At 38.5% G+C, this 12362-nt stretch overlaps 1 protein-coding gene across 5 annotated transcripts in view; it reads right to left on the minus strand.

Moving 5' to 3' along the window:
• The window catches only part of EGFL6 (EGF like domain multiple 6), a 48342-nt gene that overhangs the window by 17427 nt on the left and 18553 nt on the right, over nucleotides 1-12362 (minus strand). For 3 of the 5 annotated variants that reach the window (XM_065072906.1, XM_065072893.1, XM_065072898.1), the window contains 3 exons: nucleotides 10739-10873; nucleotides 8778-8900; nucleotides 1-301 (listed from right to left, as the gene is read on the minus strand). The exon at nucleotides 1-301 is cut by the window's left edge and continues 11 nt beyond it. In XM_065072906.1, coding sequence (XP_064928978.1) covers nucleotides 1-301; nucleotides 8778-8900; nucleotides 10739-10873 — 559 coding nt within the window. The remainder of the gene's footprint in view (nucleotides 302-8777; nucleotides 8901-10738; nucleotides 10874-12362) is intronic. The other 2 variants (XM_065072922.1, XM_065072915.1) reach the window with 1 other exon arrangement.

The following is a 12362-nucleotide window of genomic DNA, read 5'->3' on the forward strand; positions in this document are numbered from 1 at the left end:
CCTCTAAGGCTTTGCTCATGGTCAATCTGGTTCTCAAAATCTTCCATCTCCTCTTCATCTGACTCTTCTGCCTCCTCTTCTTTCTTTTCCTCAGCGTAGCTCCCACCAAGGACAAAACCACCTTCGTAGTCCAATAACTGCAAGTGGGTCTCAGAAGCTGGTGTCACAGCCACTTCTGGGATCGCATTCTTGATGGTTTCATATTTTTTCACAGTGTTTTTATGTGCAAGAAGTTTCTTAATTGTGTCCTTAGCTGTTCCAGGGATCCTTGGAATTTCCTTCACTGACTTTTCAGGGATGACTAGAACCAAGAAGATGTTAAATATTCATCTACGGCATCATTGAGCAATCACAAAGTTCATAAAAGGCATTGTGATGTTCTTTACAATGTCCAGAAACCCACACAGCCAAATGCTCTACTATGAGATATAAGTTTGACTCTGCACGGAACTGAATACCCATCGACTAGTTATACATTTAGCTCTGTTGTACCAACAACCCCTCTGAGAATGCCAAATCTTCCTGAAATTCCGAGGTGAGCCGGAACATAAATGTAAAATTTCCTGAGATTTTTACTATTCTATGATTCTTCTTGGCTACAAAACACTAAAAGGATAACCAGCCTTGTAGTATCTTGCAACTTTAGATTTTGCTTAGAAACACAAAGGTGCCAGAAGTGAAAAATTTAAGAGGGGGGTAAAAATCGATTGAGATTGTTCAAATCTGTAAAACAAAGGAAAAATATCTGTATTTGGGGTTTTCCCCATTATGAAGTATCATGTAGGCAAATATCCTCTATATCCAGGGAACAACTTCAAAACATCAATTGGTAAGAGGACGATTTTACATTTACATGGGAGCTCAGATTTTCAAATCATGCTTTCCTTGGTAATACATTGAATTTGAAGACACGAGCCTTTTATTTCCTTTAAAATTCAATTTTTCTCTCTCTACAATCATCAAACCATGTTTGGATGCTCGAATGAGGGACACTTTTCATAGCAACCCATTTAAAGATGCATTTCTAGAGATGTGGGGCAGCAGAATTGATTTTCTACCAGCCAAGGAACCCAGTAGCAGCACAAAGGGCTCCTTTGAGATGGTACATTGGCCAGCTGTTCTCTATGTTCTCTTAAGATAGGAAAGTTATAAGTTTACATGAAACAAGGAAAGTTTTTAGTTATGTATTATGAAAAACTTGCTTACTATCCTTGCTATAGGGTAGTAAAACACAGGAGCAAGCCACTTAGATTATTTGAACTGTATCACTAGAAGTTTAAAAAAATTGTTAAACGACCATCTGTCATTAATATGCTGGATATGATCTGCCTCAGAGCAAAAGAACAGACTAACTGATCTTTTTTAGTCCCTTCCAGATGTACTCTTCTGTCATCTGACCAAGACTGATGGCTCTTCGTGCTCATGGCCAAATCATAACTGAGGGTTAAATCCAGGACTACTTCAGATCCATTTGTTCAACGTATGTTTACGGTACAAAGCAAATTCAGAGGAAAATTATGGCAATACTGCAGGTGTTGCTTTTTATCAGCAATATCAGTTGCAGCTCAGCACCCGTCGGGGAACACCACTGTGCCAAAACTAGGACTGGAAGGGTTTGTGTGACAAATATGCAAGTTTTAGAGAAGACATAAATCTGAGGAGTTCTAATTCATGAGATGATCCTATCCCACCATAAGGATTCCACTAGAGTTAAGCAAGTCCCTACCTGTCACAGTAGCAAATCTACTGAGGAAGAGAGTGTCCTTGGGGTTTAAATCCATGGAAAAAGACTTTGAGGCTTGAGACAATGAGACTTTTAAAGCAACTCAGGATTTCATAACTGCTATGACGTGGTGAGCCAGTATGCAATTATAATATATACTCAGCCCTCTAGTGTTGGCCACAGCCTGAATCTGAGTGGGTGAGGAAGAAGGACTGGTAAGCAGGATAGTGAAACCATGTCATAAGCTACTGACAGCCTTCTGGAGTTTGAGTCCTTTATGTGAAATACCTAGGAAATAATGAGAGCTGAGACGTTCCAGTGTGCTGTACAGAAGCTCTTCCATAGATAGAGACTATTTCCACCAATGGGTCAGAATAACCTTACATACTGCTTCCCATCTTTGATTCTCATTCAGTATTGATGCTGCACCGCCTACAGTGTTTGGATTACAGATGGTAGGGGAAGTCAGCTATTTTTATTTCCCTCTGCTTTTGCTGTCTAGTGACTGGAATTATGAGGGCAAGAAGATATTCTTATTTTCCTCCTCACTTAGTATAAAAAAAACTTGATAGCAGAATTTTGGGACAGATGGACTGGACTTGTAATCTTGGGTAGTACTTTTTAATGTGTGGGTTTTTTTATAGAAACATAACACAATAAATAATAGCAGTTAATACAATCGAACCGTGGTCTAGTAGGAAAACGGGAAAGCTCCCTGAATTTATATTAACTCCTGGAAAATACAACCCTATCACTGTGAATTCATCACATTTTATTTACAACACAGCAAATGCAATTACATGCTATTTAGTATCCCAGGAACAAAATCAGACTCTCTTGCTGTACTCACTGGAGCATTCAGATTTTCTGAGGCTGCAGTTGGAGGTATAAAGTAAATGGATGCAAATAAAAAATAAATCAAAACTGAGGATTTGGGTTTTCTTCTCTGGATAAAACTTGTAGTCTTGCTTGTCAGATACTTGCAAGTAAAATCTTTACTAATACTCCACTAAGTGAACCTGTCCTCTGGAGAGTGATAAAATGAAGGATGTAAGGTTCTCTGGGTCTAAAATCAGAATGCAGCAAGAAAAATTAACAGGAAAGCTTCATTCCAAACAAATTTCCTCTTGATAATCAGTAACAAGAAACTTCAGGCTGTTAATAAAGAGCCTATGGAGATTTTCAAGCCAGCAGTGTCTGCTCAGCAAACCTGAACATCTGCTTTTAGTTGCTGCTTTGAAGTCCTCCTAGTGAAATGAAAAATTCTTACAGCTCAACATAATAAACTCTGTGGTGTCAGAAAACCAATCTCCTTGTATGTGAGAAACTAAGCAGTGCAGAAAATCAACTGACAGGAATGACAAATAGGGAGATGAAAGTGTATAAATCCCCAGTGTCTCGGAGACTCCAGTTTGCTGCTGCAGTATGAAAATCTGCACACTTAATGGGGGCAAAGAGGGACCAAGCATATTTTAGGATATATCATTACTATCCTTCTAATCTGCATTCAGCTTTAGAGTAGCCTGAGGTGTGGATTTAAGGCTTTTTATGGCTAACTGTAAATTACAGGAGGAATAATCCTGTGTTAGGATAGACCACCTTAAACTCAGTCTGTTCTGTTGAATCCACTGCCTGTGGACTTGCCTGAATGAACAGCTCACCTTCTATGACAATCTGGGGTGCTACCACTGAGGGTGTGATTTTTCAGGAGCCTCTGCTCCAAGGTATTTCTATAAACACGCAGGTGTTGCTCACAAACATTTGTGCATTTATCTCTCCATGTGACTGCATAGGGAATTTGAGAAAGTGAAAAGAAATTTAGTGCATTTCATCACAGCTCTTCTTTATGCACCTTCCATCAGGAAGCATGTAGATTAACATCTCCTGCTCTTACACAGTTTGTGTTTATTGCCCTAGTATGAAAATATCTTGGCTTTTGAGAGTATATTATTTGAATTAGAAAGAATTAAAGTAAAAGGTGCAAAAAAAGGCAAATAGTGGCTGCGGGCTAAAAGTAAATCTTTTCAGTCATCAGTTGCTGTGCAAGATTATAAAACCACAGAAACGATTTGATGTAGGATGTCTAATTAGTCAAGTTGTGAAAGTTGAGTTGGAAAAAATATAGAGAGAGCAGATGCCAACCCCTTGTCTCTGTACTGCATTGTGTAAAGGGAAATACTCTGTGGATGATATAGGAGAGGGATAGATTTGTTTTTTGCCCACAAGTCCTGTGATCACAGCCAGTGCTGGCTGGGACTCTGAACAACAGGAGATGGTTCACTCTGCACTCCAACAGAGCATCACACTGCCTCCACCTTCACACCCAGCAATATATTTTAAAACCTAGTGACAGACAAGCTTGGGAGACTGGCTTACAAGTCCTTTTGTAGCTCTCTTTGTGGCTTCTGTACATAAAGTTTGGAGAGGGGTTGAGTGTTTAAGGTGAGTCTGTAGATGTGAGTAAAGATTAGATCAGCAGGACACAGTTTCAGAAATCAGTCTAAAAAGTCCTCAACCTCATAATGAAGGATGCCTCTTTTAGCAAGTCTTAAGAGAATGTGAAAGCTTTCACAGATGGGTTATAATACAGATTCTAGACTATTATTCTCTTTTATGCACCATGGAATATCATCCAGCAATTATATTTCTAGCCTGTTTCATTTCTAAAATTCTTACCATCTTATTTAGGGAAGGATGCTTTGAGAAAACAGGGCAAGTTCATCACACTGGACTGTGCTTAATACGTGACTAAACCAACAAGCAATGCTTCCAGTAGGAAATGTGATATGACAAAAGATCCAGTGTTACTCATTAGAGGATGACGGCAGTATTTGGCGCCATACTGAATTGAATTGTAAGAATCTCACCAGTGATATGACCAGAATTGCTTTTAAGCTTGAAATTTTATGCTGTCAAACCCAACTTTTCTCAGGACTGGCAAGTTAACAGGTGAAAACATATATGGGGTTTAGGGGTTACCCTATGAGCAAATAAAGGAACCTAAGTAATGTAAGAGGGACAAAGAGAGCTGTCACAACTCTGTATTGCCATTTAGAAATCCAGCAAAGCATAATGAAGAATAGTAACCTCTGCCTCCAGCTGGGCAATAACAAGAGTGCCATTGTTGAGCTTCTTAGAGTAACACCTGAAGGTTATAGGCTTTAAGTTAGTACTGCTTTTTCCTGTTATTTTGTAGCTTACTATCAAAAAAGTGAACTAAAAATAGGTTCATTTTTCCCCCAGGAATCTTAATTGCTAATGGAACCTTGTGAGACCCTATTCTTAAGTAAATGCTGGAATAGACATAGAAGCATGTGGTGAGGGAAATGTGGTTTTTCAGTGCACAATAGGAAATCAGGAAACGCATGAACCTGAGAACAGCAACAGCTTGCAGCAAGATAGAGGCCAGATGTGGAAATGACTAGGACCTTTTTAGGGAGCATTTGAAAAGTTACACCTTTAGAGATTCTCAAATGAAATCTGTGCTAGAGACAGTTTAGAAATAGCCTCCAACATTTCACGTGTATAGGAGTATTGAATGGCAAAAGAGTGCCTGAACAATTACAGGTTGTATCAGTACAAGGAGCACTGTTTGCAGCCTGAAGTTTCAGCATCTTTCTCCTAAGTTAGTTTATTGATATACGAATTAAATGAAATAATTTCTCCCATCTTCTGTGCAAAGGTGAATTTTACATTACCTCACTTAATAGCTTATGCAGTAGCATGAGGAGATGTAGCCATAGAAGTTACATTACAAACAAGGTGCTTAGTTACTCTCTTTTCATACTCTGAAATTAAGATATATCTTAAAATGTTTTTCATTTGTTATAAAAAGCTAATACTGCTGCCATGGTAGCCCATTTGTTATATACTAGAGACAATTGCTATAAAGAACAAACAGTTCTCTGTGGAAATGAAGTTCCCACCCTGCGGCAATAATTATGTGGAGTTCTGAGGACATATTTAAGAAGCCTCTCTTTTAGCTACAGCACAACCCCAGGCCCATCTGTTGGGAGCTGGGATGGGCTGCAGGAGCAGCAGCTGTTGTCACCAAAACAAATGTGAAGCCACAGCCTCCAGCGCCCAGATTCCCAGGATGGCATTCTCATCTTATTAAACCCAACAGCAAAACTTCCTTTGACTTCAGTAAAGCCAAAGGTTTTCCTCACTTGCTGTGTGACATGGAGAACACTTAGTGTTTCAGTGTAGGCTGGTACATCTTATTGGTGTGTCACTGTTTGAAAAAACATTTACCTCAATAGCAAAAAACACATCCTACCCCATCACTTACGCTGATCAGACTTTTTTGAGAATTGCAATAGAAATCAAATACTGAAAGATTCAAGGTTAAAGGAACCTCTTCCCTATGTGGGGGAATAACTACCAGAGAAATCAGACTTCTAGCACCAATGCTTTTCAGATTTTACCTAACACTGACTCCGTCATTTACCCCCTCCCCCGCTCTTTTGTTGTTGTATACAGCTTTCTAGCTAGACCCTTGCTTTGACCTTCTGCCTATGGCTCTGATTTCTCTTATTACTATGTGTTATTCCTACTATCGTCTCTTGAGTTAAGTCTCTCTTTCATTTGGTGTGTTCTGCTAAGTTTATGAATGCACAGTTCCTTCCTCTTCTAAACAACTAATGGACTTCAGTAATTGAAAATATGGCATGAGAAAATATGCAGAGAGAGAACAAACAGTTTAATTGAAACATCAGTGAGAAGACAGATATCATCTATCTACAGCACTGATTTTTTTTACAGGGCTAGATATTAAAAAAAATAGTATCATAGCCTCTCCACAAGCTAAAATATTTCCTTTGTTCATATTTCGGCAAGCATTCCTGTTTAATTGTTTCTGCTTGAGGAAATAATATTTTATACATAGGCTTGGTCAAAAAGAGATTTTCCTTTGAAATGTTCAGCTTGTTGTTAAAAGGACAAAAAAAAACCCCTAAGCCAAAAAACCACAACCAAGCCAAACAACATAACACACACACACACAAAACCAGACCCTTTTGCTCAGAGATGTGTTTGTTTAACGTTTCATCTGTAGTACATTTTGTTTTAAGAGAACCGTATGAAGATATGTCATATCAGTTTGCCTTGATATTCAGTCAGGTCTCAAGCCCCATTGCATCTTCCCATTGCAGTAAGTTGCACTGACATATCACAATGGATGATATTTAGCACATCTAGCAAGGAAACTGGCTCATAACATTGAGCATAAAAAACTTTCTGAACAGCCCTGCAGAGGCAATCTGTATCCAAATGAATCCTATCAGCACCAGTCAGGTTTTTCTCATTAAAAGTCAACACTTTTCACTGGAAGTAGAAACGTAGCAAAATTTTAACTTAGAAAAAATCCCTGTGCTTTTTATTTTCTAAATTAAATTTTAGCCCTTCTAATGTCCGGAGTTGCTTTGGCTTTGTGTTTAACATATGCTAACACGCCCAGTTATAGGTACTAACAATAATTTCAGATTGTAACAACAGGTTGAAAACTCGCCACTGGCTTTGTCACTCACTCTACTTTTCACTGGAATATCCCCCCTTTTTACACCAATTTAGGGCTTGAAAAGCTACATTTGCATAACTCGAAAAAAAAGTCCGTAACATTTAAAGTCACGTTTCAATGCTGCATGAAAGTCGTCACAATGAACAAGAGATACTATATCAAAATGATCATACTTTAAATTAAGAATAAATTCACGAAACTTTTAAGACTGAAGGACTGCTTTTTTTTTTTTTTTTTTTTGTGAGCTCCAGCAGTATAGGGCAGGAGAAACAGCATAAATACATATACATGCACCGATTAGTCATATATATACACATACACATATATATGTATACATACAGTTTTAGCAGAACACTTTCAATTTCCTGATCTATAAAACAACCTGATTGAAATCAGATGTTTTGGGTTGACCCTGGCAGGTATCTTCATGGTATTTAGATACTAAGTATATTCTTGGAGTATAAAAATGTAAAATGTAGTAAGATAACTCATACTTGAGCTTCAAAGGGTACAAATGTCTTTGCATCTGGAACCATTGAATTCAAACCAGTGCCCATACTGAGAGAATATATTTGATATTAAATGCAGAAAAAATAATAGGTGATAAACTATTGTACCGATAAAGTGCTATTCCAAATGCAGTGTCAATATCGATGAGATATGGGAGGTTTCAATTACTATTATAAAGGGAATAGGAATGTGAGTAACAGAGAGACTCATAGAACATCTGTGACCATGAAGTATAATCATAATACATACCTGATGAAGGATTACTTGAAAAAGACCCAGGAAAAAGAGTTTGTATATTATGTAGTCTTCATCTTCTATTGTCAAGAGCTTTTAAAATGTTTTCACAATGTCTTTTGTTCAAAATATTTGAGGAGGACGTAGAAGTCCTCCTGAGTAAAACATCACCAATGACATTGTGGTAGAAATCTCTGCTAGGTTTAATAGAGGAATTAAATTGAAAGGTTCATTTTAAATATAAAGACAAGAGCAACCTTTCCTTCTTTCTTCTTGGAGGATCATATTCAGTTAGAACCAGGCAATAACATTTTTATGGGAAGTTTTTAATACTCAATAGACAAACAAAGGCAAAATTGTAAGTGAAAAGAGTTCAGCACAGAAGTCATGGCTTTCCTCCCTTCTCTTCCGTTTTGCTAAGTTAGCTTGAAACTCTTCTGGAAGAGCCTGCACAGCACTCCAGGGGACTATGCCATGGAAGTTTGAAGAAAATACACAGTAGACTTTTAAAAGCTATTTTCTCTGTTTCGTCAGGCCAAATTGTCTGTTCTACTTGGGATTCTTAGTGAAACTACGAGACTTGGGGACTCAAATGGAAAATGAGTTTGAGCTAATAATACTCACATCAGCTGTTCAATGTATCATACAATAAATATGTTATTTCATGGACAAGTTTGCCTGGGTTGGTATTGCAGCACAGTTCAGCATGATCTTTCCTAGAGAACACATTATAACCAACAGTTACTGGAGAAAAACAATATAGCACTTCTCCTGACATCCAGTGGTACTCACCAGCACAATCAAATCCATTTCCTCGGTAGCCCTGTTTACATTTGCATTTGAAGGACCCTTCGGTGTTGAGGCACTCTGCATGGAGGTTACACCTGTGTGTATTTGTCACACATTCATTGACATCTAGGGAAAGATATAAATGCTTTAGTGAAAACTGAGTCAAAACCCAAACTTCATGACAGCCTGCTTGTGCCTGCCATCTGTTTCCAGGTGTTGCAATCACTAGTGTTAGAACAAGACGGTCCAGAGACTATTGGAGGCAGAAGACTTCACACTAATGTCAGCTCCAAGTACTCAATTACTGGCATGTGCATCCATGGAAAATGTAGAGCATCCCAGTAAAAACAAAGTGAACATAGTGATTTTTTGATTGACAACAGGATTCAAACTACAGGCTGTGCACACTGTTCCATTAACAAAAAGCAAAAGGTACCAAGAGAATGTGTGACATAAATTAAAAAAAACATTCATCAAATCAGGGAGGTTGGACTAGATGACCTTTGAAGGTCCCTTCCAACCCAAATTATTCAATGATTCTATGAAATCTTTTGCGTTCTTTCACTGACTTTAGCATAAATGCAATTGAAAGTAACCCCGATCATGCCAAGATGTTGAGATCTTTTATCTCAAGTTGGACTTGATAATCCTTGTTGGTTCCTTCCAATTCAGTACATTCTATGAAATTCTACGAAATCTACCTCTAACATTCCAGCATGCATATGATGCTGTACAAAAAGAGTATGATCGGGAAAAATTCAGTAGAAAATACTACATTCAACTGACAGCAAAATGTACAGCCAACAAGAGCAACTGATTTTGTTCTTTTCTCCTAGATTGCTACATCACAAATATGTTTCTGATTTCTCCCACATGAGGGAGCCAAGTTGTTGCACAAATTTTTGCACCACTTGCATTTTATCCAGATTGCTTCATTTTTAGCAGCTGACAGGTTCTCCCATAATGTAAGTCAGCTAGGAGACCAATAGTAGAAAAACTGACTCAAATATATGGTATGTCTTGAGAGTGAGATTCAGGTTTGCAGATAAAATCCTGACTACAGAGACGTCTCTCCAGTTTTTCCCCCATGCACACATAGTATATGAAAAAGTAAGTATTTTTTCTGCTTTAAGACTCTCAGGATTTGCATACAACAGGAAATATAAACTTGAGTCTCCAAAACCTGCCTTATGATCTCCCTCCCACCCCTACCTCCCAATATCAAGCAAATATAAACAAAACCCATTAATCTTCTTTCGTATGCATTTCTTGTTCCAACCCTTCCAGGCCCTTGTGTAGTCAACTGCTTGAACACTACTGCTGCAGCGCCTGCTGCTGTAACTTAAGCGCTACTGTTCTTCCACCATTCAGCTAATGGATTCAAGCACGGGAAAAGGTGTTTTGACATTCGTTTTAACACGTGGACATGTCAAGATAACCTTTTGCCTCTATTTATTTTTGTTTGGTAGAAACTTAGGCATGCAAGAGAGACCTGAAAAGCAATTAAAACCTAGTATTTTCATTATTTTTTTTTTTAATTCTGCACTGTCCATCCAAACAACTCTATTTACAGTCATGAAGGCACTTGATTCACATTCCTTATTAATGACACACACACCAAAACCATCATAGGTTGAAAGCCAACAGGACAAAGAATGGCTCTTTAAACCTGTACCAGAAGTAGCACTTCTTTGCAGTCAGCTGTTGATACTGCACTACAAGCCCTTGCACATCTTGACTTGGTACAATGAGGCAATTTAATTTGCAAGTGCCAGTGATTAGGTTTTTCATAAGGCCACAGAGAAAACCATGAGAAAAGTTCAAAGTGCCTTAGTTACATCTTTTATCCATTTCTGAGGCAGTATCCCCAGACCAGGCCAATGTGCTTCAGGCAATGACAGGAAAGGTGCATCATGTGGGAATGAAAAAGAATGAAGAAGGAAAATTCATGGGCTAAATCTTACCTACACAGTCATAATGGCTGCTAACGTATTTCAGTTCATATCCAAGCTGGCACTTGCAGTAGTAGCTTCCAAATGTGTTGACACATCTGCGGTTGTAAGAGCAGACAGCTTGGCCAGTAGAGCATTCATCAATGTCTAGAGCAGAAGAAGGGATGCTGGTCAGATCCATGAGAAAGTAAACTGGGAAAGGAAGAACTAGTTGGGATTCGCTATCACAAGTTGTTTAATAAATAAGTCCTGTAATTTCACACTTGCGGGTGGTTTTGCATGTGTTCAGACAAATGAAGCGGCAAAATATGAACTAACTTTATGGAAAATTTTGAGACCTGGCATGGTAAAAACAAGGGTAACTGGGCAGGGGGGATTCTCCTCACTGGGGACAATGATTTGCCCTAAGATCATGGAGTGGGGTCAGGAGGAACTCCACAAATTCCATTATTTCCCTAATAAAGGAAATGTCAGAGAATAGTGTAAGAGGGGGACACAGAAACGGGAAATTGAGAGCAGCAGCAGCTTTTCTACTGAATCTCTGCACCTCTCCGTGCTGGGTTAAGTCAAGACATAGCAGGGAGAGTGTTTCCAGACTGCGAGTGGTCCACCCAGCAAGATAGATGACAGGGACAGATGTTTTGGAGAGAGAAGGAGGAGCCTTGGTATAGGAGGAGCCTAGGTACCTTATTTAACAACCATTGTAATTAAGTGTTAGTAATTTATTTGCTTTGTTGTAATGTCACATTTAAAGCAGTGTTGATTATGATATTTGATATTTGTCCTTCCCTATCACACTGCTGTGAAGTTCTGCTGGACACCATGGTTCGTCTTTTTATCATTTTTACCATACTTTTACAGTGCTTAGGTGATAAAAGGGAAGTGGAAAACAACAGAAAAATACTTAAACAAACCTGCAGTCAAAATTCCTACACCTTCCTGACGAGGATGGCTGTTCCCCAGACTCCAGGGCATGCCCAGACCTCTCCAGAGTCTCATTTCCCCATGTCTCTGCCAGGACCAGGATCTGTCACAAGGTAAAGGACGAGCCTGCTGCACTCAGTCCTAGCGTGAAGCTTATGTCTGCAGTGAACACTAAAGACTCACTGGACTCTTAGAAGCAAAAGGTTTAGGTTAAGTTAAAAATTTTTATCTATAATTGTTATTTTATTCCTTCGCTTGTACACATGCGGAACAGGAAAAGTGGAAACACATCAATGTGCTGCTCTGCAGGTCCAGAAATAATGTAGCTTCCTAGGAGGATTAAGCTAAGACTAATAGCCAGGGATCTTAAAATGTTTACCTGTTTATACTGTTTCTGTGACTAATACCAGAGTATTAGAGTATCTTACAATCTATTAAGCATCTATTATGCTATACAGCAGGAAGATGCTCTCTTATTTTAGAGAAATTATGACAAACCACAGGTCATACAGAAAGAAGAGGTCTGATATTTCCAACCACTGTACTTTTTTTCGATTTCCAACCACTTTTTTTTTTTCTATTTACCTTTTATCATATGCACTAGCATTCTTCTAAATACATTTGAGCAGGTTCAGTAAATACAAAGGAACTCAATATAAAAGAATAAAAATAGTTGCCTGAATAACTCAATAAGACATTTAAGAGAGACACT

Source organism: Columba livia, chromosome 1, assembly GCF_036013475.1.
Source record: "Columba livia isolate bColLiv1 breed racing homer chromosome 1, bColLiv1.pat.W.v2, whole genome shotgun sequence".
NCBI lineage: Eukaryota > Metazoa > Chordata > Aves > Columbiformes > Columbidae > Columba > Columba livia.